The 27,331-nt window shown below is 39.5% G+C and overlaps 1 protein-coding gene across 4 annotated transcripts in view; it reads left to right on the top strand.

The window, feature by feature from the left end:
- CRTAP (cartilage associated protein) overlaps nt 1-27,331 on the top strand; it is a 105,568-nt gene that overhangs the window by 10,756 nt on the left and 67,481 nt on the right. For 2 of the 4 annotated variants that reach the window (XR_012157463.2, XM_078851726.1), the window contains exons 4-7: nt 2,265-2,393; nt 6,169-6,314; nt 9,866-9,949; nt 18,280-18,353. Coding sequence is in view for 2 of the 4 variants with exons in the window: in XM_078851726.1 (XP_078707852.1) it covers nt 2,265-2,393; nt 6,169-6,314; nt 9,866-9,949; nt 18,280-18,339 (419 nt within the window). In the remaining 2 variants the exon portion in view is untranslated. Of the gene's footprint in view, nt 1-2,264; nt 2,394-6,168; nt 6,315-9,865; nt 9,950-18,279; nt 26,633-27,331 lie in introns of those variants that run through there. The other 2 variants (XR_012157461.1, XM_073333086.1) reach the window with 2 other exon arrangements.

Genomic DNA, 27,331 nt, shown 5'->3' with positions numbered 1-27,331 from the left:
GGTTGTGTCTGTACTACGGACCTTTCAGCAGCACAGCTGTACCGCTACAGCTATGCCACTGTAAGGTCTCCCATGTAGCCGCTCTTTAATTAAACCACCCCAACAAGTGGCATTCGCTATGTTGGCAGGATAGCGCTGTCCACAGCAGCACTTTTGTAAGTGGAATTTATGTTGGTCGGGGTGTGTATTTTTCCCACCCCTGATTGACAAAAGTTTTAAGGATAGACAAAGCCATACAGTGATATACATAATGCAGTTGCCTGCCATTACATTATAATAGGGATAGATAAATGAAACAATACAAGTGTTTATTAGCATTCAGGAAGTTCTGACACTTGAATATACATACACTTTAATCTGGGGTTATTTAATTACAGGGACATACATAATGTAATGCGATTGCAATCAACCACTTATAGATGAGTGAAGACAATGCCATTAACATTCCCTTTCAACTCAGCTAACACAAGTGAATTGACCTTTAGCTCTGATTTGAGCTGGAAACCTGCTAGACAACATCACAGCCTCAACATTTGACCTGGAAAATTTCTCCTCTCGAGTTTGTATTGTGAATCTCTGTTGCATGCTCTGCAGTAGAGATATGGACTGTTCATTGAGGAGGAATATTTTTCCTCATATAATTTTGAAAAAAAATTAAAATGCTGCATCTCACAGGATATAATTAGAAAAGCCACAGTTTTTGTGTTATCAAAATGGCATATGTAAGTTTCCCTTGCTTCTCAGTAACAATGGCAATAAATACCATCCCCAGAACTATGTGAACCTCAGTAAAGTGGTTGCAGACATGCTTCTTTTTAAAGGTGGGTGTCTGATAACAGCACTAGAAATGCAGCAGAATTTCTAAATTGCCAAAAGGATTGCTAGCTTGACCTTGTATCCTGAAATGTCTCAGCACCACCAGTGAAGATAACGTTTTTAATTGAATTATAATTGACAACAAGTATGGGAAAGTGGGTTCCTAATTTTATTAGTAACACTTTTATATTGGGGGGTCCTGAATTATGGATAATAGTTGTATACAAAAAGAAAAGGAGTACTAGTGACACCTTAGAGACTAACAAATTTATTTGAGCATAAGCTTTAGTGAGCTACAGCTCATTTCATCGGATGCATGAATGTGCATACAGATATGTTGTATACAGATATGCGCCCCAGAAATCAATTTGCTGATTGCCTCAAGTCGTTTAGATAAGACATAACACCAAATTGCTAACCACTGCGTTCAGAGATACCATATCTCTTGTGAAAGTAGGAGTGATAAGCCCTGATGTCCTAATCAATTTCTGATGTGGGTAATTACATTCTGCCTTCCCATGTTCATCCTGTATTTTCAATGGATACAGTAGTCTTCACTTCTGGGAGGAAAGGGGGCTTAGCGGATAGAGAAAAGGAACTGAGGGGCCAAGTTCTTGATCTTTTACCGTCTGTCATTGACTCACTGTATTACCTGTCACTTCCATTTTGCTGACAAAGGAACTGAAGTGCTAATATCTACTTTACCTAGGTGTTGAGTTTTAAAGAGTTATTAATGTTTGGGACTTTGAGATCCTTTAAAAGGCTCTGTAAGAAGTATATCTCAACATGATTTATTACTTCTGGTTCTAACCTGTTTTGAGCTGTTGAGTGGTTTGTAATTGAGTTTGTGAACTTGAATTTAGGATCTTATAGGATGAAAGATGTTCTGTGAATAAGTTAGCATATTTGCATCTATTTTCTTGAGACCAAATACCGGAGAAAGGCAAAAAGCTACAAACTGTAAGGTTGTTTTGGAATACCTTTTACCTTTCTCCTTGGCATGACAATATCCAGTAGTATCAGCTTTTATTTTGTGACAAAACAATTAAATAAGACTGCAAAGGTATCAACTACTTTAAAAAATCACTATTAAGGTCACAGGTAGAAATACAGCAGTACTCCATTTCAATAATTTAATAGATATAAATATCATTGTATATAAAATGTGTCAACACAGGCTGCCTGTATGTGTCTGTAAAACATAACATAGCTGTTTACTTTGACTGAAGCTTTTGGTCTGAAGTCATTGGGGCCTGCATTCCAGAAGTGCTGAGCACAAACACTTCTCATTGACTTCAGCTGGAATTGTGAGGGCTCAGGATCTCTGAACATCAGGATCTTGGTGTCCAGGACCCAGGGGAGTGATATGGAGCCATGATGTATAGGGGAGCTGGCTGCAGGAGTGCTTCTGAAACAGCTAACTGTGTTCTATCTCTGTTTTCCTTTAGATCACTACACTGAAGTCCTTGAGTGCAAACTGCAGTGTGAAAGTAGCCTGACTCCGGTCATAGGAGGCTTTGTTGTAGAGAAGTTTGTGGCAACCATGTACCATTACTTACAGTTTGCCTATTATAAATGTAAGTAGTGTTTTGGGTCTTTTTAAAAAATAAGCTTAGGATGGTACTGGCAAGCCTCCTCCAGTGACAATGGTTTAGAATATTTTATTTATAGCATCTTGAAATTGCAATTAATCTATTTTGAACCTAAAAGTCAGAGACCTCTAGTCTCCTCTTTCTCCCCGGGCATGTGTAAGTGCCATTGATATCTATGCGAGACAAACCTATGTGAGGAGAGGTGAATAGCCCCCATATGAAATTGATTTGGGAGAAAAGCATTTTATGGCCTGATCCTGTCAAGTGCGGAGCCCGCTCCACTCCCACTGAAGTGACAGAAATTGTAGGAGGTGCTTGGCTGTTAATGGTCTCTAATCAGGTTTCTATTAGAGAAATGAAGACTTGCATCTTAGACAATTACAGAATAAGCATGACTTGATTTGTCACATTCTGCTGCAGTCCTTTGGGCTAGTCTGCACTGGCAACACTAAAGTACTGCTGTGACAGCGCTGTAATGTGACTTGTGTGGCTGCAGCAGAGCGCTGGGAGAAAGTAAAAAATCCACCTTGACGAGCTCCCAGCGGCTCCCAGCACAGTCTACACGGGTGCTTTATAATGCTGAAACTCGCTGCGCTTGGGTAGGGGGTTCACCCCCCTGAGCAAGAACGTTGCAGTGCTGTAAAGTGCCAGTGTAGACAAGCCCTTTGACTCCTGTTGGTACAATCTACTGGTCCTTCTCAGCACTTATCTACACTGCGGACTTCTGTACCAATCTATCTTAGGTACTTATATGGCCCTCATTACTGATGTGCGTAAACAGCTCACAATCATTAATGTATTTATTCTCAGTACCCCTGTGAGGTGGGGAAATAGTGTTATCCTTATTTTACAGATAGGGAACTGAGTCACAGAGACACCAAGCGACTTTCCCAAGGTAGTATGGGCAGTGTATGGGGAAGCGGGAGTTGAGCTCAGGTCTTCTGAGTAGTCAAGCCACTGTCCCGACCACTTCACTATCCTTTCTTTCCTCTCCCCCTATTGTAGACAAGCTTCTCTAATGTACAGTGGCTGGCATTGGTGCATTCTGGGTTAAACTGCCTCAGTGCAGTCTATTATTTACACAGGTGCAGCGCATGTACAGTAGGCATTTGCCTTGGTACAGCTAGATTATTATAGTTATACAGTACAGACACGCCTTCAGTCCCACACTGTGGCTCGCAAAGCCTTTTTAAATAGAGAGATGTGCTGTTTTACCAAGACAAGAGAGCTTTTTTTGTTATATAGGGACTTCCAACTATTACAGCTAGGAAGAAGAGAAATTATGACCTAGAGGCAGTGCATCAAATATAATGCAAACCATTGAAAATTAATTATACAAGTAGTATTTTTTCCATCACAAGGGACTGTAAACTGTTCCATACATTTTTCTTTTCATAGTAGGACCTCATTCATCTGACTAGAACTGGGGACATGCATAAAGAGGAAACCTATTATTGAAAACTGTGTATCAGAAATGATAGTTCTTATAAAGGCATTTGGGTAAATGAGGTATTCATATGGTGTACTTGGTATGGGAACTGCTGATATGGCCGCAATTGTGTATGGAAGCTTCCCTGCACACTTTCTATGATGGATATTTTTTCATTTGTCTTTGGAGGACTCTGTGAATACTCCTCAATTATTAAAGTGCAGTTGTATTCTGAAAAGTGATTTTGTAAACATTGCCCCTGCTTTCTCAGCAGATGTTCTCCTTGCATGTATTCAGAATCACATCTGCTGACTCAGTGACTAGAAGAATTTTCCTTGCCTTTTTTTTTTTTTAAATTTCTGCCAACTCTGCAGAGACAATGCAGCTGAGAGACTGAGCTAGGTTCTGTTCTTTGTTCAGAAAATTATTGTTTACTAATTTCCAGTCAATTACACCTTTGCAGCCCTCTGAAGGCAGGTGTAACAAAATCCTAATTTGACCAGCTGAACTTTTATTGCTGTGGATATGTGAAAAGGTGTAGAAGGGTTGACATACTGTGCACCCAGTCATGGCTGGATATGGCACAGCAGACTCCTCCTCTTGTGCTCATTGCTGACAGCCACTCTGGCCTTGTAGTAGTCTGCCTCTTCTTGTGACTCAGCCCTCCAGCCAGGTCATGCTTTAGTTTCACCATTTCCAGAGTAACAAAGTCCAATGGAAAAAGTTCAGCATCCTTACAAAAGGGCTTTGGCCCCAGTGGGCCCTGGTAGTCCTCACCACCCTTCTCTTGGGGTTGTCAGGTGCCTGTCACTATCCTCCCCAGGACCTGGTAGAGGAACCCAGGCCTTCCCACTACTGTGAGTTTCATTCCAGGGACCCTGTAACCAGCAGCCAAGGTCTGCTCTATCCAATTCCTTTCATGCTGCCTCATTAGACTTCTTCTTACCATAGCCTGTCAGCAGGCTTCTCCAGGTTTACCCTTCTCTCAGGACCAGGACTTGCAGGACTCTTTCTCCCACCCCAGAATCCCACAACAAAATCCCCAAGCTAAAAGTACCAACTTAAATCGCCTTCTGCCCTCTTCAGGTGTGACTTTCCATCCCTCTTTGTTCCTCAGTGGGATACCTTGTAGGGCTCTCTGTGTGGAAGTCCAGATCCTGCCTTATTATCAGACCTCTTCACCAGAGCTTGTGCCAGCCTGATGGCTGCTCTGTATGTTTCCTGGCCTCTTGCTAGACTTTACTACTCAGGAGAGGATCCCCTGGGCTAACTCTTCCCTTGGCCTTCACCTGTGACCTTGCTGGTCTCTCCATTCTCTAACACCAAGAAAGTCTCCTTTTAAGATATGCTTCCACTCTTTATAATCACCGTGACCAGCTCCTTCCCCAGCTGAGCTTCAGCTTTAATTAAGACAGGCCCATCCTCTGGGTGCAAACAGGTAGTATAATTGGCTTTGCAGGCCCACATTAATCTATTCCTTATCTGCATGGGCTACGCACCCCATGACAAAAGGAAAGAGCCTGGCTTGACTTTCCAAGACCACATTGAGGGCTGGTAGTTAGAAGGAACACATTTAGTAAGAAGATCACTGAGAATTTTACAGTCTCTTTTTAGGCAAAGACCTGCATTTTAAGAGCCAAATTCTGCCTTTGGATGCATGCTTAGCTTCTGCTGACTCCCGTCAGAGGGTAAAATTCAGCTTGAGTTGAGGTCTTTTGCCATTTGATTATCCACCTTCCTGTTTCCTCTTCCCTCACCCTCTTAACTCAGTTTTACCATAAAGAATGCCACAAAATGGGGAAGATGACCAATACAGGTCAATACTGCCCTGGTTGTTGGAATGCAGGGAAGAGTTTTTGGTTGTTATATAATATTAAAAAATAAAAATCAAATCATGGCAGAGTTTTTTCTGTGTTGATCGTAGACTTTTGATTTAAGATTATCTCTTGTATTTTTATGGTGAGAGAATTGTAAATCTTTCAAACAATCTCCAGAGTTAAGAAGTGGGCTCTTTGGAGCATGCCTTGCATATTGTCATCTCATGAAATAACCTCTGAGTGGTACACATCATTCATCCTGTTACTGGGCAAAGTTGTAGCCAGGTAATGTTCTGTGAAAGCTTTTCAGAGTCAGCCAGGATGGGGATTTTTTTGTTTTTGTGTTTTAAGTCCTTTATGGGGGGTTGTTTATTTTATACAGTTGAGAAGGAAGATTTGGGAGAAATACTGCACCTGTTGTCACCTGAATTTCCTGAGTTTGGATAATAAAGGGAAATGTGGGCTGTTGCTCATTTACCTTCTCTGCAGGCTTATGTTTGTTTTATTAATTCAGTGAATGACATGAAGAATGCAGCCCCTTGTGTTGCTAGCTACATGCTCTTCGACCAGAAAGATGAAGTGATGAAACAGAACATGGTCTATTATCAATACCATAAAGACAAATGGGGACTCACAGAGGAAGATTTCCAGCCCAGACCAGTAAGTTGAGTGGGTAAATTGCTTGCAAGATGTCTCCTAATGTTACCCCAGAATCCAACAGAGTGGAAGTTATGGCAGAGAAGGATTGTTTAGAGATTTTTGTGTCGAACACAATTCACTTACTAGAATCAGAGAGTTGTAAAAATATCTGTATATTGTGTAGAGAAGGGATTTTACAATTCTTCCCTCTCTGCTGGAGTATAGTGAGGTACACATTAATTCACTGAGATATCAAACATGCATGTTTACCACCTTATCTACACTTGTTTATTTTATCTGCCTGCGAGGGCTACCTAACCAGTCACTGAAGATCTGGAGACTTCCAAACTAAGTGGCACCACAACAGCATTGGGACTCTTGTTGGTCACTTACTGCTTGTCAACAGATCACTCCCAGGTCATGAAGGCTGCCTGTTTTTCTTCTAAGTTCTGTAAGCACTGGAATGTAGCTATATTTAATAACCATATTTACACCATTTTCCACAAACCATTTCAGAACACATTTGTCTGGTTGCTGTGGACAGGAACAACCACATTAAAAAGGTTTTTCAGAAAGCAGTTTTATAGCCAGGGTGGCTGGGATATACCTATGGTGTATTACACCTAGCCACCTAACCTAGAATGCCTTCTGAAAAACCTTTTAACGTGGCTTTCCTCCAAACAGGGCAGCCAAGCCATGTTATAATTCAGTTTAGCAAGGAACCAAGATAAAGTGCAGCAATACTTTGAAAAGTGACTCTGTAAAAATGGTATAATGGGGCTCTGTGTTGTTAGCTTCAGCTTAACTTCCAGATCCAATGTTCCCAATTTACAAGTAAAAAACTTTGTTGTTGTGTTTTTTTTTTTACTTGTAGACTGTTTGCTCTGCAAACTCAGCCTGGGAACCAAGAATGAAGCTTGGTTCTTTCTTGTGCCTTCTTGCCAGTACAATGGTTCTGCATGCAAAATACATCATTAGTGACACGTGCACAACCACATCAGTTTCAGTGGGTTTGCATATGTATAACTGACTGGAATTCAGTTAACATTTCTGTTGATGATGCATGATCCAGAATAGAATCTGGCTCACACTCACTTAGGGTCTGTCTTCATTGCAGTTACTTTGGGTTAGTCTAGTTGGAGTGAGAGCAGCCACACTGAAACAACAATCAAGGTGCTGCATCCACACTGGTGCTGCTCTCATTCATGTGTGTCACTTAGACATCTAGGTGCATGTCATATGATTCTTAGTACTGCAATAACCTGAACCGCTCCATGAATTGTAGGAGAATTTGTCTGTCCTTTCTGGGCACATAGGGGAGAATTGTGGGAAGGCATTGGAGGAAAAGCGGTATTCAAATGACACTAGCCTGTATCCACACTGTAGAGTGATCATGTTAGCAGCTGACAAGTTGTGTTCACTTGAACTTTGAGCTTATATCTCCTCTCAGGTCAACAAACTCAAGTTAAAAGCATGACCACTCGAGTTTAAGGGTTTTGTGTGTGGATGAGACTTGAGTTGGAACAACACGCGAGTTATTCCTCGACTTAACTTTGTAGTTAAGACAAGCCCTGAACTGTGCTGGCTTTGCAGGGCTAACAGGAGCAAAATGCAGTAAAATCTCATTGTCTCTACAGTCAGCAAATATGAGTCTCAGCTCACACAGGGAACAGATCTGGTGAGTGAGAAGGTGCCATTTTTATGTAGTCCCGTTTCAAAGTAGACGTGAACTTCAGCATTGGTCTTCAACATGGCTGCGAGATCCATAGGGAGTGACTTATGTAATGGCCATAAAAGTAAAATTTCTAAGAAATTAGCCACCTGCAAATGCATTTAGGATGTGGAATGCAGAGAAAGAAGCACAGACACCCATACTTTGAGACTGTAGGATTCATTGACTGCTTTCCAGGAGCTCAAATCCTGCAGCACCTCTATGTTTATGTACTATTTTAAATGTATACCACTACATTGTGCTTGTACTTTGATCCTCCAAAAATTATTAGAAATTGCTTTTTGTTTGAATTGCCCAGCAGAAAATCCCACAGTTGACCTGCTTTGCATTCCCCTAGGAGTTGCACAGGGTTAAGTTGGCCTGGGGCTGCATTTTGACCTTACGCTATGCTTTGGACACCCTTGTGAAGGAGGAGGAATCCTTTCTCCTGTTACCCTGCCTGAAAGAGTTATATGGACCAAACATTGCAGATGCTGGTAATACCACCAAACATAGCAACTGTTTACTATAAGATAGATTGTGATGTTCAGCCACCACTCTGAGTAGAGGGCAGTGCACTATACCTCAACATGCAGAGGCGTGAGAACTAGGGGTGTGGCAGGTGCTGCAGCACCCCCAGGTTTCACTGTGAAAAGTTTGCTGGTGCTGTCAGAACAAAGCTACTATTATTTTGTGATTCTTGAGAATCCCAGAGCTGTGCTGCACCCGTGTGGTATGAGCAGGAATTGCGCTTTTCAAGTTGCTTTTGAACACACATGGTTTGCAGCTTCATTAGCTGGCTTTCGGTACGCCAACTATAAAAAGTGTTCCAGAGCCACTGTCAGCATGCATCTCTCTCCATGGTTGGCCAACTCCATAGAATGATAAGTTTCAGAGTAGCAGCCGTGTTAGTCTGTATTCACAAAAAGAAAAGGAGTACTTGTGGCACCTTAGAGACTAACACATTTATTTGAGCATAAGCTTTCGTGAGCTACAGCTCATTTCATCGGATGCATTCAGTGGAAAATACAGTGAGGAGATTTATATACACACAGAACAAGAAAAAATGGGTGTTATCATACACACTGTAAGGAGAGTGATCACTTAAGATGAGCTATTACCAGCAGGAGAGCGGGGAGGGGGGAGAAGAAAACCTTTTGTAGTGATAAGCAAGGTGGGCCACACTGTTCCTCAGATATTCTTGTTAACTGCTGGAAATGGCCCACCTTGATTATCACTACAAAAGGTTTTCTTCTCCCCCCCTCCCCGGGGTATGATAACACCCATTTTTTCTTGTTCTGTGTGTATATAAATCTCCTCACTGTATTTTCCACTGAATGCATCCGATGAACTGAGCTGTAGCTCACGAAAGCTTATGCTCAGATAAATTGGTTAGTCTCTAAGGTGCCACTAGTACTCCTTTTCTTTTTTATATAGAATGATGTGGAAGGAGACCTGGGCTTCGTCAAGCGCACTGACCACTCACTTTGTGTCTCTTCATGAACACGTACACTAAGGCCAGGTATGTTCTGACCCTATAGCTGCTTACTTTGAGATCTCATTCATTTAGTTTCAAACTGGCCAATTTTTAAGACAGCAAGAAGATTCAAAAGGATGACACAATTTGAAGGATTCACAGAAAATATTATATATTCTGCTTAGCATATTTGTTCATTCATTACTTCCATCTTTCTTTCACAAACATGGGGCAATCTTGAAATTAATCCAGAATAGTGCTGAGTTTGGAACTGGCTTTGCTGGAAGAGTCACAGGTGATGTCTGATGCCTTGGGAGAAATTCAGAAATAAGTTCACAATGTCTTATTGCCCTAAAAAATAATCTGGACATTTTGTTCTGATAGGAAGCAGTTCGATATTATAACATAACCACACTTCAGACAGAAATGTACGAATTTGCAAAGCGGCATATAATGGATGATGATGAGGTGAGTGTTTGAGCACTGACGGTATAGTAATATATACCACTAGTGACACTAAAATAAATGTGATATGTGACATATTTATAAGGTATCATAGATATAATTCTGTGGCATGCATAGGATATGACAAAATGCTCTTTTGTAAAGAAAGTAATTATCCAGATTATCATAGTGTTCTTTGACAAGTGAAAATAGAAAAAGACCCAGAAAATCTAGTGTATATATGTATCTTTTTAAATAATATGGGAAAGTAACACTGTTGACACAAATGTAGAAGTTATATATGTTCAGCAGACAAAAATGACTTTAAGATTTTCTGCTCTTCAAAACAGGAGCACCAGGGGGCACAAAAGTGGTGCTTGTCAGCGGCAGATTAATGATTTTGCCGCCTCTAGGCCCTGAAATAATTGCCGCCCACCTCCCGGCAGTTCCCCACCCCAGCTTGCCTCTGCCTTCTCTCCTGAGCACGCCGCCGGGTCCTGCTTCTCCATGCTCTCTACCAGCACTTGTGCGCAAAACAGCTTTGCATAGCTGGGAGGGAGGGGGGAAGAGGCGGGAACGTGGCATACTCAGGGGAGGAGGTGGGGCCGGAGCGGGGATTTGAGGAAGGGGACCAATAGGGGCAGGGAAGGGGTGGAGTTGGGGCTGGGCCGGGGGGGCATGAGCACCCACCACTGCCAGGGGAAGTTGGTGCCTCTGGCTGCTCTTACAAATTTACCACCCTAGGCCAAGGCCTTGTTGGCCTAGGCATTAATACGCCGCTGGTGCTTGTATATCTAAACTTGACATTTTCTTAGTCTTTTTTAATCTACTTAAAACTAGATTTAAAAATTATTATTCTAATTTTTGTCTAGAAATAACCACTTTTTAAAATTTAACTCTTCTTCAGCAGATAGTCCTGTTATCTTTGCTAATTCTTATTACACCATTAAATTTTGGTCATCAAGTCTTATTTCTTAATTGCTTAGAGTTCATGAACAAATGATACATAATTGACTACTATGAGGTATGAAATTATTTATGTATTTTCTTCAGTGCAGGAAAAATGGCTAAATTGTTGAGAGACCAATTTTTTCTTCCCCACTGCTGGAATTAAAGTATAAATCATGTGTTTAAAGAAGATACCCTTCAGGCAGAAAGGATATGTTTGTTTTAATTTTCTGTTAAAGTTAGGGAACGGCCCACTGATGGCATCAAAATAAATGCAGTGTATAAAATATTTGGCCTAGGACTAGGTTGAAACCTATCATATAACTAGGATAAATATTCCTTGCAATGACCACTGTTAGGGTGTGCCCTCATTAGAACTGAAAATGGAGGGAAGGTGTACCATTTTATAAAATGAAATTGTTACCTTGTGATTTTGACTGTGTGTGACACAAAGGAAAGGATAAATATTTTACATCTTAGAAGCAATGCCACCTATATGAGTGACCTAAAAACCTGTACTAGAAGTAAAGCTCCATTCCAAGATTGGACTGTAGAAAGCTTGAAAAGACTGCCCAGAAGATGTCTATTGCAGGGGTTCTCAAACTGGGGGTCACGACCCCTCAGGTGATTGCGAGGTTATTACATGTGGGGTTGTGAGTTGTCAGTCTCTACCCCAAACCCCACTTTTCCTCCAGCATTTATAATGGTATTAAATATATAAAAAAGTGTTTTTAATTTATAAGCACTTAGGGGCTTGCTATGTGAAAGGGGTCACCAGTACAAAAGTTTGAGAACCACTGTTCTATTGTGATCTATCTCTGTGATGTGTTCTTGGTAAGGCTCTCTATAGGGTTAAGTTTAGGTAAGATTTAGAGATCTTGCTTGGTTAATATATTATTTCAAAAGGTATTTTTCCTGTATCTGTAGAGTGTTTTTGGTTTTCTCAGAGATTGCAAACATTTGGGCACTTTTTATGTTTCCCAGCTGACTCGTAAAATACTGTACTTAGCCCATAAAGTTTAATGTTGGACATAAAAATAAATTTCTTTTGTAATTTCTCTCTCACTTTGCATCTGCTACTATAACTGAAAGGAAGGGTAATGAAGGAGGTGGAGAAGCATTCCTCCATGATGGTCTTCAAGGTGTGTTTTTAGAGCAGAAATTATGGAGACAAACTATCACCCTAGGCACAGTACATAGAATAAATGGGAGTGAATAGTTGTTGACTGTTGTTCCTTGAATTCATTCAGTAATGTAATATATTCATTAAATTTTCCCCTAAAACTTTATGCTTTAAAAGGGCCAATTTCACAAAGCTGGATAAACAATTGTGAGGTAAATCAGCTGGGAGGAAGAATATGAGCTGAAAAATGTGAGTGATAATTGGAAATTGATTAAGAGCACTTTACTAGATGCTCAAAAAGCTTCAATAAAGGAAGAAGGCCATATTAGAAAACCAGCCTTGTTTAGAGGAGAAGTGAAGGCAGCTATTAAAAAAAAAAAAAAAATGGAAGAAAGGGGAAGTTGACAGTAACGAATAGAAATCAGGCTAGGAATTTTAGAAAATTGATAATGGATACAAAAGGACACAAGGAGAAATCTACGGCCAACAGAGTTAAAGACAATAAGGAGAAGTTTTTAAAGTATATCAGGAACAAAAAGAATCTGCAGAGTAGTATTGACCATTGCTAGATGGAAATGGTAGAATTATCAATAATAATGCAGAAAAGGCAGAAGTGTTCAATAAATATTTTTCTATTTGGGAAAAAAATAGATGATGCAGTTTATATGACTGATGATAGTAACACTCTTTCCATTCAGAAAGATGTTGAACAGCAACCAATAAACTTAGACATTTTAAAATCAGCAGGTTCATATAACTTGCATCCAAGAGTTTTAAAAGAGCTGACTGAGGAGCTCGCTGGATCATTAATGTTGATTTTCAATAAGTCTTGGACATTGGGGAAGATCCAGAAGACGAAAAACGCTAATGTTGTGCCAGTATTTTAAAAAGGGTAGACCCTGGTAATTATGGGCGTGTCAGTCTGACATTGATCCTGGGCAGGAAAATGGAGCAGCTGTTATGGGAATCGATTAATTAAGAATTAAAGAAGGGTAATATAATTAATGTCCATCAATATGGGTTTATGGAAAATGCATCTTGTCAAACTAATTTGAAATCTGAGATTGCAAGTTTGGTTGATAAAGGCAAGTGTTGATTTAATGTCCTTAGACTTCGGTAAGGCATTTGACTTCGTATCGCACAATATTTTGATTAAAAAACCTAGAACAGTATAAAATTAACGTGGCATACAGTACATGGATTAAAAGATGGTTGATAGTTTTCAAAATGTAATTATAAACAGGAAATCGTCATCAAACAGGTGCATTTCTAGTGGGGTCCAATATGGATCAGCCCTACACTATTTAACATTTTTATCAATGTCCAGAAGAAAACATAAAAATAATCACAGATAAAGTTTGTCAGGTGACAAAAAACTGGGGGAGTGGTAAGTAACATAGAGGACAGGTCACTGATTCAAGGGATATGGATCTCTTGAGAAGCTGGGCAGAAGCAAATGGTGTTTTGATGTCACTAAATGTAAATGTATACATTTGGGAACAAAGGATGTAGGTCATACTACAGGATAGGGGACTCCTGGGAAGCTGGACTCTGAAAAAGATTTGAGGGTCATGATGGATAATCAGCTGAACATGTGACGCTATGGCCAAAAGGGCTAATGCAACCCCAGGATGCATAAACAGGGGAATCTTGAGTAGGAGTAGGTAGGTTATTTTACCCCTCTGTATTTGGCACTGGTTAAACCGCTGCTGAAATACTGTGTACAGTTCTGGTGCCCACAGTTCAAGAGGGACATTGATAAATTGGAGAGGTTTCAGAGAAGAGCCAGAAGAATGATTGAAGGATTATAAAACATGCCTTATAGTGATAGACTCGAGGAGCTCAATCTATTTATCTTAAAGAAAAAGTTAAGGGGCGACTTGATCACAGATCCCATGTACCAACAGTTGAAGTAGATAAATTCAGACTGGAAATAATGGGTACATTTTTAACAGTAAAGGTAATTAACCATTGGAACAACTTATCAAGGGTCATGGTGGATTCTTCATCACTGGCAATTTTAAAATCAAGATTGGATGTTTTTCTAAAAGATCTGCTCTAGGAACTTACTTTGGGAAGTTCTGTTGCTTGTGCTGATGATCAAAATGGTCCCTTCTGCCCCTGACATCTATGAATCCAAAAACAGTGAATGACCTTTTTCTGGTTGCATTTGGGTTCTGTAGGAGGTGGTCAGGCCAATCTTTGTTGGCAGGTGCAGTAGGACCTTAGTTTAAACTCTTAGTGGGCATTACATTTTGGGTAAAAACCAGCACCATCAAGGGCCATGTGATCTCTGAAGATCACTTCAAAGATGTCTTCCTCCACTATCCCCAAATAAATGAATACATCCTCATTGTACAATATGGGCCATCATTCCCTTCCTTCCATGGTTGACCGGGAAACCCTTCAGTTTTTTCCCTTACAGATTTTGAGGAACCGACAGGGGGCCAAGGCCATCCACATGAAGTCCATTTGCTTTTGCATTGGTTCTGGCCTCTACTGGTTTACCCCTTATGTCCTTGGCTACCAGGAGCTCTCCCTGGTCACTGCTGCTTCTGAGATCCCCAGAAGAGATCATATGGAAAAGATAAAACAGCATTTCTGCTTGTCAAGGGGAGGGTTATGTTTTCTTCCAACCCCTCCAGTCACCACTTCTCCACCTACACAGATTCTAGGACAGAGGCTGCAAGGTCTAGAGAAAGGGAGATGGTGCGGTACAGGTGACTGAATCCACCTTCCATGCCAGGAGGAGTTGATTTGCATGTGGGGAGTCCCCTCTGTGCACAGGTCTCTGGGAGGATCCAGGCCAAAGAGTTTGTTTGCAAACAGTCTGTTTTTAAAGAAAATAGCTGGTCAGGACAGATGCAAGGCCTCTGGTGCTCCATGTCTTGCCCACCTGATTAAGGATGGCTGGGATGGGAGTGAGGAAGTCCTTAAAAAAAAGAGAACTTGGAAACAAGCAGGCTGGGAAAATTCAAAAACTTCACCCGGTATTGACAGGACAGTTTATTCTATACAAACATTGTAAAGTAGAAGACAACATTAAATAGGGATATGTTACAGGAAAAATCGTTATATTAAAAATTGAGCTGGGGGAACGAATCTTCCTTTTGCGCTTGTCCATCTGTTTCATCTGCAAGTGTCTTATGACATGGACCACATCTCTGTGAAGTGTACTGGACCAAGCTTGCTGTCTTTATAGTGAGCTATAAGCCACCAACCCCCTACTGTAACCTTGGAAGAAAACCACTTCATCAGTCCTTGAGTGAATGATTCCCAGCCAAAGGGATTAATAGGGTGTAGGCCTCTTCCTAGATGGACTGTGCTCTTTCTCTCAAATCGTTTAGCTCTTTATTTAGATTCTGCAGTGCTCTCCTGTCCAAAACAAAGCACGTCTTAAATCCTAGTAGTAAAGCAAGTGCAAACATGTTGTTTTGTTTAACAATATAATGCAATAGTTAGAGGCCTGAATATGCACTAATAATTTTTGCATATGTCACTACAAGAAATACTGCCTCATTCATGTTACTTTTTTAATGCTTTTACACAAGGAAATGAAAACCTCTGTTTCAAATATTTTATGTACTTGGAGTGACAGAAAATATTAACGCCAACTTGCTACAAAGTACTTTCTTTTCTTTAAAAAAGATTACTTATTATATATTATTATTGAGTTTTCCACAGTAAAGATACAAATACATTATGTAGTGTTGTCATTCCTAAAGATTTGGGCCTTAACTTCTCTGTGCCTCAGTTTCCATATTGAAGATGATAATGCTCACGCCATAAGGGTGTTGTGGGGCTTTATTCATTCACATTTATAAAGTATCTTGAGGTCCACAAATGGTAGGCTCTACAGAAGTGCAAATTATTATTTTTAACAAAGAATAACTAGTTCCTTGCTATGCAGAGATGTTTTTAATGCCCTTTTCCATAACTCCAAACTGCTTGCCTACAGAAAGACAAATAGAGAATATAAAAGAACTGGCAATGTTTGTTTCTTGCACCTTTATTGACTTGGATACTTATGTTTCAAGTGAGCGAAATGCAAAATAAACTGTCTTCCTTCAGAAGCTGCTGAAATCACTTCACAGTTTGCTTGAACGCCAACACAGCTGTAAGAAGGAACTGTGAATTTGGGAATAGGAGCAGCAGTTATTCCAGCTAGCTGTCATCCCACTTTTGGAGGTTTTTTTGTCCTTAGTAATTCACACTTCTGAAGAACTTGATATTTTTTTAATCCTGGCCACAGTGACTATTGCATTAAAAATAAACAGAGCCTCTTTCTGCTTTAAATTCCTTTCACTGACCACAGAGGATATAATGCCCTTTTCCCATCTGTACAGAAGATTGCAGCAATATCCAGGCTGAGAAACAAACTTGGGTGTGCTGTGTGCCCAATGCATAAATTCCCAGACAGAAACTTGGTTAAAATCTAGTTAAGGTTTTAAACTATTATTTTGTAGTACCATAATTTAGCATGACACTTCACAGAGAGAAGGAAAAACAGTCCCTGCCCCAAACAGTTTAAAGTTTACATCTGACAAACTAGAAAATGAACATAGTGAACAAAGAATGGGAATACAAAAAAGAGAGAGGAGAATTCAAATAAATGTGTTGAAAACAAATCTTATAAATTCTGATTTTTAAAAACTGAGAACGAGGCACAGCCGGTCAGAATTTTTTCCAGTTCATTGTTTTTCTGTTGGAAAATGTCATTAATCAAAACCATGTTCCACAGGAATGTGTAAATTTCAACAAAATTTCATTTTTGGGGGAGAAGGTGGAAATTGAAACTAAATGTTTCAACCTGATCAGAACAAAGTGTTCAGATTTTTCATTTCAAAACAACATTTTGTTTAGAAAGTTATTTTATTTTTTATTTTGTATTTAAAATTTTAAATAAGTCAAAATCAAAATGTTTTGATTGTCCCAAAATTATGTTTTTATTTATTTATTGGAAATTTCATTTTATGGGAAATTTCAACTTTTTCATTCTGATTCGGAATATTTTTTTCTCAAAATAAGTTGGAATTTCACACCTAACAGAAATTCCAATATTGGACCAGCTCTAGCAGGTAGGTAAAAAGAAGAGTAGGTCGTGCAGGAACAAAGGTCAGTGGTGGAAAACAAGGCAAGAGAGGTGGGGAGGAGGAGCAGCATATGAGAATCCTTGATGCGTCCGTCCAAATTTAATGGATATTTTAATGCATCCTTAAAGAACATTCTGCTGCATTTTTAATCTGAGTTTCCTAAGGGTGTGTCTGCACTGCTGCTGGGAGGATGCTTTCCAGTGCACGTAGAGACAGACAGACTAGCTCCACTCAAGGTAGTGCACTAAAAATAGCAGTCCATCAGCAGCTTGGAGTAGACATCTGAGTAGAAACCCACCTGGACCCCTTGAGTACCCACTCAGGCAGCTAGTCCAAACCGCCACCCATGCTACACTGCCTTCACTGCTATTTTTAGTATGCTAGTGTGAGCAGAGCTAGTGCCTGACTGTCAGCCTGTGTTGGGAAGCACCCTCTCAGCAGCTGTGTAGACGTATCCCAGGTGTGTTTAACTACAGAAAACTATTTATGAAAACTTGCTGTGAACTGTAATATTTTCTTCTGATAAGGTCTATATTTTGCTGTAATTATAGACCAAGTGTAAAAACAACATATGTTAAATGAAAAACAAGACGGCACAGTATTCTAATCAATGATTTAGCGCGGAGGGGTTTGTAACCTTTCTGAACCCAAGTGGTCTGGTTGGCAGAGCTTCTAATTCCACTAGGCTTTTGAAATTTGTTACCTCTGCTAAGATCTGAGGTATTTTTCTAAAGTCCAAAGATTGATATAACTGTAAAATTAACTACCCATCTTTCCAAAAACTATTAAGCACATGCCTAACTTTAGTCATGCAAGTAGTTCTGTTGAAGTCAGTGGAATTACTCATATTTAAAATTAAGTTTATGCTTAAGTATTTTGCTCAATCAGGACCTTAATGAGTAAACTAATCTGGATCTGTCAGTGGACTACTCAGGGTCCTGAGTTTGTAAAATCTGGCACATAACTATGGAGTCATTACTACAGCCATGTGCTCTACACTTAAATAGGCTATCTCATTACTTTTGAAGGCTCTTTGCACTATCTTAAGCAAATGAAAGGTACTATATAAAATCAGTCTGTTCTTGACAATTTCTGCTACAATCTAATTCTAGGATAAGATGTAAAGCCTTTTCCATCCATTCCACTGTAAGTAATTAACATGTGTCCTGCTATCTTTTAATCTCTCTTAGGGTGAAGTTGTGGAATTCCTTGATGAACTCCTTGAAGTGGATGAAAACAGTGAATCCTGATGAACAAAAACAAGGCATAGTTTTTAAAAAATAAAGACCCACTGTTGTGCCTTCATATAATCATTTGTAGCTCAGGTTAGAGATACCTCAAATCTGTATCTTTAACCTCAGTCAAATGTCATGAGTCTTTCCTGTGAGATCACTGCTACACTGCACTGATCTTTTCATGAGTGTGGTTTTTCATTGTATGCTCTCAAAGTTGAGCCATATGTGGTATAATCTTGTGTTTGATTTCTTTAAAATGGTACTTTAAAAAAAGAGAGCTATTCAGATGCTCTCACCTGTCACTGAGCCTCCTTCAGTCTGCTCAGCTAAATTGTAACAGCTTGGCTAAATTCTGAAGAGGTTTTGCCAGAATATGGACCAAGCAATTGAATAGGGCATACCAACTCTCCAGATTTTTCTGAGGCATGTAATGGTATTTTGTATATGGCTTTCCCCATGATGAGTAACAAACTTACACTAAATTTCAGTGAATCAGAAGATGCTAATGCATCAAACAGACTACTCCATAATTTAGATTGTAAACTTTTTGGGCAAAGACTCTCCTTTTGTTCTGTTTGTACAATCCCTAGTAGAGTGGGGTCTTGGATCATACCTAGCGTTCCCAGGCAATATGATAATAATAAAAAAATAACTGAAATGTGCTTTGTTTAACTGACTTAGCTAGTTAGAGAGACAAGGTGGGTGAGGTAGTATTTTTTTTATTTTAATAAAATATATTACCTCACCCACCTTGTCTGTAATATCCTGGGACTGACTGGGCTACAACTACACTGACTTAACTAATGGCCTTTTAAAAACTGTTCTGAGAAGTTCCTTCTGTCAGCAGTTTTGATCTGTCTTGAAAATTGCACTAGGTTCGATGGTATGAAGCAGGAGATCAGTCAGAATTAATGCAATAAGTAGTTAAATTTCTCTTTCTCAATTTTTGCTCCTTTAGGGCCCAATCCTGCATACCTCTGCTCTCACAAGTAGTCCTTGTCCATGTGAGTAGTTTCACTGAATTAAAATGGTTCTTCTTGTGTGAGTAAGAGCTAATCAGGTAAAAAAATATGGTTTTTGTATTCTCTCATCTAGATAAGGGTTTTCATGCTCTGTAGTTTGATTGGCAATGTGCATATTTTCATACCCAAAAGGAAGTAGAGATAAAGGTATCTGTTTGAAGAACCATTTATCTTTATTAAGAGCAAACTTGAGATGTAATCATAATCTCTGTACCCATTGTTGATGGTAGATGGGATGTGATCATGAAGAATACATCTATACCAACTTTTGACCATAGGTGTGACGACTATTTGGGAAACTGAACTCCTATCTTTTTCACTAGTGTATTTTCCTTGTTATGTATATGATCCTGCCCTATAAATAAATATTTTGAAGACCATGAAAAATATTGTATTTAAAGATAATAGGTGAAATCCTGGCCCCATTGAAGTCAATGGCAAAAGTCCTATTGACTTCAGTGAAGCCAGGATATCAGGTCTTTCTTTAAGGGCTAGAACCTGCAAGTGCTTGAGATCTACTCACTTCAATGGGAGGCATGGGCATTCAGCCCCTTTTATGGCTGAGCCCTAACTCAGCTATGGAGTTCCAGTATGTGCTAGTAAATTTGGAGAAGCATGGTCAGTAAAAATAACTTGAACCCTGCTATTTAGCTGAACAGTCATTACTGCACATTTACCAGCTATACGCTAGCTCCAAGCTGTATCAGGAATAAAAAAGGAAATCCACAGTTGAGGAATCATTTTAGATTGTCCGGCAATCCCTAGTCATAAAAAAAACAAAAACAAAAAAACCAAACCCTTAAAATATAACCAAAGATGTATAGGGTCAGATTCTGTCTGCTGTTTCTCTTGCTTTTCTAGAAGCACATTTAGTTTGCTGCAATCTGGGGAGTGAATCCTCATACTAATCTGCTGCAGGTTAATTGTTGTTTGGACCCTGCTGACCTGTATTAACAGTTAGTTAATGCACTTTGATATAGTCTCATTTCAAAGAGGACTCAATCAAAGTTTTTCAGCAGGGTCCACATGAACAGTTAGTTCACAGCAGGCTGGTGAAGTAGATTCATACCCCAGTTTGTTGCTGAATGTTCTTTTAAGCAATCCCTTATTCCCAATTTAATCCACTGAAGTCAATGGACCAAGTTCTCTTTTGTGTTACACAGTTGTATATCCAGCGTAATAGCCCCATTAATTTCAGTGCAGCTACCCTTGTAAAGAGAGCAGAATTTGGCCCACTCTTTGCCTGGGTGCTTTAGCATATGTGGAATGTTTCAGATTTCCATACACTTCTTCTTGTGCTTCACAATGTTAGGGTTTATTTATTGTATGTTTATGCATGAATTTAACTCTGCTTTTAAAATATGTAGCAGCTTATTATAAGCTAGTTTTCATTCCACACTAAAATATACCCCTCATGGTATATGAGTGCCTGTACCCTACTGGGATATTTTATCTCCTAGAAAATTTATGTATGCTTAGTACAAGATCTTGAGGAGAGGCTGCTACTCTGGAGTTATCTCGTATCCTCTGACTCTCAAAGATGTATGGAAGGAGAGTTTCCAATCTCTCCTATTAGAAACTTGACATCCAAGGTTAAAGTCATCTGCCCAAATACCTTCTCCTCAGTGAGATTCTCAGCCTCTCCTTCAGAAATCACATGTGAGTCATATGGGGCTGTTCTGGGATAGATACTTCCATGCATGTTGTCTTGTTCTTGTTAATTATGTTTTCAGTTCTTCTCTCCCTCTTGTTGTTGTCTTTTCGTAAACCTACATTGTGAGGTCAGTGGAGCATGAACTGTCTTCCTGTTACTTGTTTGTATGATGCCTGGCACAGTGAGCCTTAATCTTTGAGTGGAGCCTCTAGGTGCTATTGTAATACAAAAATAAATAAATAATAAAGTGCCTTAAAGACCTCTTCAGGAATGGATGCCCACAATTTGACTTATTGGGACTGATTTTTCCAATTTTATTTGCATCTAAGTGATCATTTTGGTCTTTTTCCCTTTAGCTTTCCCCACAATTTATTTGTTTATGATGTACATCTTTAGTTCTATCTATGAGTAGGGCTACGATTATGTCACGGAATCCGTGACTTCCAGAGACCTCTGTGGCATTTTCTGCCCCGGGGCTAGACTGCTGTCGGCAGGCAACAGCTCTCTCTCTCAGAGGCCCCCAGCAGTTCCCACTTGCTGCGGGAGGCTGGGCTTGCCGCAGCTGCCCAGCCACAGCAGGAGGCAGGAGCTCCCATGCAGCTGCCCACTCATGGCGGGCAGCAGGGAACCCTGCAGCAGTCCAGCCACAGTGGGGGACTCCTCCACAGCAGCCCAGCCGCGCAGGTGGGGATTAGACCCTCCTCCCTCCCCATTTTGTCCTTAATACTTTTAGTAAAAATCACAGGTCACGGGCAATAAACAACAATTCATGGAAGCTTGTGACCTGTCCCTGATTTTTACTAAAAATATCCATGACAAAATCTGAGCCTTATCTATGAGTGTTGTTCTATACTGTAAACTAGGTATGTAAAAATGCATGTACCCTTCTAAAATGGCAATGATCTGTTTTCATTTCGTTCATGTGCATTTTTATGACTTTAGTAATTTCCACTACATATGGTCTCAAGCCAGTTCAATTTTAACAAGTACAGGGAGTTCTCAAGCTCCAGCTCTTTTCTAATGAGAAATAGCTGCTCTTCCAGTCCTTTAGTACTTAATGCAGCTTTTTTCAGCATTCTCATGTTCTTTCAAGTGATTTTTCCTCTGCTTCTATTGGTAAATGCCAACACTGTGTTACTGCAATAAATCTGTGCATTTCTTCTTGGGGTCAGGAGGTGGGCAGGGCAGTGCCCCCTCCCTCCACTCCTGCTCTCAACAACAACAACAAAAAATTCCTGCAAGTGCCTTTGTCCTAGCAGCTTCTGCCTAGTTGGTGAGATTTTGGTGTTTTATCTTCATTTTCTTTTAATATTTATTCAAGGCTTATTTTATGCTCCATTCCTTCTCTTGGACTGCATCTCATTCAAGCTACTGTGTACATGTGGGAGTTTTGACAGAAGTGTGTTCCATATCACTTTAACATGTGGCATTGGTGCATATAGCCATCTTGCACCTCATCTTACCACCCATATGTGGGCATAACTCAACTGACCTCTGTGGTGGTCTTGCCTGTGACAGAACTGTAGTATCAAGCCTTTTATAATTGCTTGCTTTTTCTAATAAGCCAGCAAGATATTTGGATGATTGCTCTTAGTCTCTCTGAGCCGCCTCCTGCTGCCCACAAGCAGTTATGTAATAGCCTGTTGCGGATTACACAAATAATAATGTAGTCAGCATTTACTGGTGAACGCTGAATGAAACTGATCCCAGAGGGTATGGTTAGCACCAGGCCTTCTGCCCCACTTAAGCTCTATGTTAAGATCTTATGTTGGACAGAGGGCTTTGCACAGGCCTTTTGCAGGATAGTGAGTTTCCTGGAAGTTTTAGCTCAAATTGGGTCACAGACTTTGGCTTTCACAGTCTAGTTCCCAATGGGTATTTGTCCACATGTCTAAACTATCAGACAGTTGGGTATAGTGACAATCTCTATTAATCTGTAGACTGTGAATCAGGACTGGACTATTAGCAGTATTGCAAGTTGGGAGTGAGTTTATTTGGCAGAGCTGTAATGAGTATTCTAGCATGGACTCTTTCTAGCTACTACAGTGCCTCACTTGCTTCTAAGTAACTTACTTTCATAAGCTTCAACATTCATTCAAATAAAATAGATAATGGTGGTGGTGGTTTCTTGTATTGTTCAAACATTAGAGTAGTTATGTTCTGAAAAGCTACTATACAATGGCATAATGGATTTCATATTTACTGTGTCTCAATGATTTCTGTATTAAATATGTTCAGTTTAGAAGGAAAAAACCTTTTTCTAACTGTCAGTTCCTGCAAATTCAACCTGGAATCTGAAAGTTAAGCTGGGTTCTTTCTCTCACACTGCCAGCAATAAAGATTCTGCCATGAAACCTTAATTAATGATTCTGTTGGGCAATTCAGAGGCAAAACAGAATCCAGTTCTCTCCCTTTCTCTCTCCCCCTGAGCTGTATTGCTTTGCAATGCTACCAAGACTAAAAAATTAATTAATAATTAAAGCAGATGTGATTCTGAATATCTCTGGGGAAATACTTCTGACTAAGAGAGTGCCATTTTTACATTCATGTTTTACAGAATAGACCCACACTCACAGATATAACTAAAGATGTGCCTCACAAACAAACTATTCCTTTATTCCGTCTAAAACCATATTAGAACATTCTGCTTTAAATGGCTTACCCCATTGCTGTAACTAACCTCCATTGCATATCCCTGCATTCAAGAAAGTTAATATTGGTGGATATTGACAGCAAAGGCGAACACAGGAAATCTGTCCCTTTAAAGGGGTTACATTAAAAAGTGATTTTTAATAACCTGCACTTCTTACAGCTCTAAATACTGAGTTACAAACAGACAAAGATGTGTTGGACTGTAAATGTACTCATGTTTATGATGGCTGCAATTGAGGGTAAACAGTTGCCTGCATATGCCAGCTACTATGGAAATATGTTTTTTAAGTTCTAATGTGGGCTGTAAACCAAAACTACTTCAGTTCAGAAAAAAATTCAATACTTAAACTGTGGAGAGAAGTAGCTGATGCCAGAGAAAACATACTCATTTAATAATGTTTGAACATAGAGCTGTGATGCAGTTTGCAGCAGGGCAGTGAGAAAAACCCACAACTAATCCTTCATTGCTGCTGTCTGAACTTTTGGTTGTCTGCCATCCTTTAAACAGCGACTTCTTTTTTCTGGTGACTCAATGCGTGAATGACCTAGTGTGGAGAGTTTAAGCTACATACAAAAAGAGATGTTAGTAAGAAATAGCCAAAAGTTTTGTAAATCAGACTACACACACCAGCAGATCGGGTTTTTGTATCTTAACTCCTCTTCAGTGCCTACAGAAAAATGTAATAAATGGAGACTTTTTTTTAAAGGAGATATTAAATTGCTTAGACTCTCCTCCCCCTCTCCTCTCTAAAAGCGTTTGGTGATATATGGAAACAAAATTCTGTTGAGTTCTTGGTTTTTAAAGCTTATAAATGCTAACCTTTGGGTAGAAGTTTCTTTGATTATTTTTGACCTCCTCCCTACCCCCTTTAATATAGCTTTTGGATTGGTCTGTTTAAATGGCATTAAGTGATTAATATGATTAATTTTTACATTTGGAAAGCCATGGAATTTTTACTTATTTTAAAATAATGGGATTATGGGAGTCAGAGCTGTAACTGCATATAACTGTTAACTACTGTTTTAAAATTGGCTTTGTTCCTATGTGTCAGTCTCTCTACCATTTATCTGCAAAAAGTGTTGGGACATTTATTTGCAGTCTGGAGCATAATCCTGTAAAATGACGAGTCATATATTTGCCTCATCAGTTTTTGTCTTAACTATTTTAACATGATCTTCCATTGATAGCACCATGTTGTTTCTTAGCATTACAAATTAGTGAATATGTAAATCCAGGTCTATACAGTTTAAAAACTGATGCAGTTTATCAATCCATCATCCCTAGCAAGAAGCCCATAAAAATCTCTCTGTAGATATGGGTACATATTGGGGGATTCCTACTACTTCATGAAGCTGTGCAATGAGGTAAATAATGTGTTGTGACATGGTCAGTAAATGTTAAGACAACTACAGAGAGAGAGTCCAGAGATCGGGGTTTTTTTATATGTTTGTTTAGGGGAGGAGAGAGCATGACCCTTTCTACTAAAGAGACTGATCCCACAAACCTTACCAGAACTAGGGTTTGCTCCTGTGAGGAACCTCATTAATTTCAGTGGAACACCTCAAAGTATTAACCTCTCTTCGTGGTGGTAAATATTTTCAGGATAGCTTGCCTCTACTGTTTGGGAGTTGTTTTTTATAGAATGGAGGACAAGAAGTAGATCTCAGAGGCTATGTCTACACTGCAAAGAAAAGTCTCAGAGTCCAGAGTCCATAGTCAGAGGCTATGTCTACACTGCAAAGAAAAGTCTCAGAGTCTTGAGTCTCAGAGCCCAGGTCAATTTACTCGTCTTCACGGAGCTTGGTCTGCGGGGTTAAAAATAGCAGGGTAGATGTTCCAACTCGGGCTGGAGCCCAGGCTCTGAGACCCTCCCCCCTCACCAGGTTTCAGAGCCCAGGCTCCAGCCCAAGTGGGAACGTCTGCACTTAACCCTGAGCCCCGATGAATTGACCCAAGCTCTGAGACTTGTTGCTGCAGGTTTTTCTTTGCAGTGTGGACATACCCTTATAGAGTCTAAAGATAAGGGAGGGCGGGAGATTGATTTATAGGCCATCTATTCAGTTTCCCTCCCAGTTTCCCTTGTGTAAATCTTCTAGTGTTTTGTCCAATCTAGTTTTAAAATGTCAAATTGTAGAGCTTCCTTTAAGGAAAACACTACAGCGATGGTCACATAAGAAGACAGACTGCTCTGCCAGCTACCAGATATCACTGTCATTGTTTTTCCTGATATTCCACCTCAATTTTCCCTGTCTTAATTTCAGCCCATTGCTGCTAGTTATACACTTTTACTATGCTAAGTAATTTCTCCCCTCACTTTTGCCTTTTCATCCTTCCAGTATTTGTATTTATTATGCTCTCCACACCCTGCCTTAGTTGATCAGCCAAGCTACACATGAGAGGAAAGTTTGATTTCCTCTTCTCCTCCCCTTCCCCTACTCCCCGCCCCCCATTATTTTGGTCAGTATCTCTCTGGTAATTAAGTACCCACAAGTGCAAACAGCATTCTAGTTCAGGATGTAAATTTCAGGAGGAAAAGCCATTTTGCTGAATAGAATTGGGCTGATGACCTGGACTTAACACTTTTTGACTAATTCTAATATCAAAATATCTGCTCCAAGAAATCCTTGATAGATAGACCAGTATTTCCTCTACAAACAAATTTGTTTAGTCAGTTATTTGAACAACACCACACACTGCCATCCTTCTCCTCCCTGCCTTTGTAGATACCTCAGAGTACTATGTTAATGTACATTTTGTTCCTTTTCATGAATAACAAGCATCTGAGAGTCTCACAAGAGCCCCATGCAGTTTGTGTTTGTAACTTTATTTGTGTATGATTTTTACATCATGTACGTTTCCTGACACTAACAGTATTGACTTTGTTACTTAGCTTGTTGAGCTGTACTTCATTCAAATAACACTATGCAAAACTGTAACACTGATTTGGTAATTTAAGATTAAAAAAAGTTTAAAAATTTATGTTTTTTGCATTTATTTTGCAGTATATTTCCACACAGATAACACAGTATGTTTTAGTTGAGTTAACAGACTCCATAAAGTTACTTAGTGCTAAATCCATTGTTTAAAAAAAGTTACCTCATAAAAATATTTTACAACTGTAATCCTAGTTTATTTTATATTCTAGAACACATTAAAATCATGCAGTATAACAGGAAACACACTATTTACACAGTTTCTGTTCTTGCTGTCTATATCCAGGCAACAATACTCAACTCCTCTTGCTCTCTATAAAGTCATATTCTTTCACAAAATGTGTAGCTATATTTTTAAAATCCTGTTTTTAATTTTTGTTACCAGTATATAGGGGTTGAGTTACCCAACATGGGGCCAAAATTACTCAGAATATACACCACTGTAACTGAAGACAGAATTTGGTCCTATATGATCTCCACTGATTAATCTTTCAATATTTCACCTTTTTCCCCCTTCATGCTTTGATCTATTTAATAACTTGAGTATTTTGGCTGAGACTGCACTGTAAGGAGTAGAAGACAAGCTCATTTCTTACCTGCAGATTATTCATAGTTACAAGTACTACTTTTGTCATTAGGACAAGTAAGAACAAACAGTAAAATTTTTTTCATTCCTAAATAAGCAAAATTATTCCAGGGATGATAGAAACCATATTCTATCTCTCTCACTCCCATATTTATTCTT

This window comes from Lepidochelys kempii, chromosome 2, assembly GCF_965140285.1.
Source record: "Lepidochelys kempii isolate rLepKem1 chromosome 2, rLepKem1.hap1, whole genome shotgun sequence".
In the NCBI taxonomy this organism is placed as follows: domain Eukaryota; kingdom Metazoa; phylum Chordata; order Testudines; family Cheloniidae; genus Lepidochelys; species Lepidochelys kempii.
This window is presented reverse-complemented; position numbering and strand designations above follow the sequence as displayed.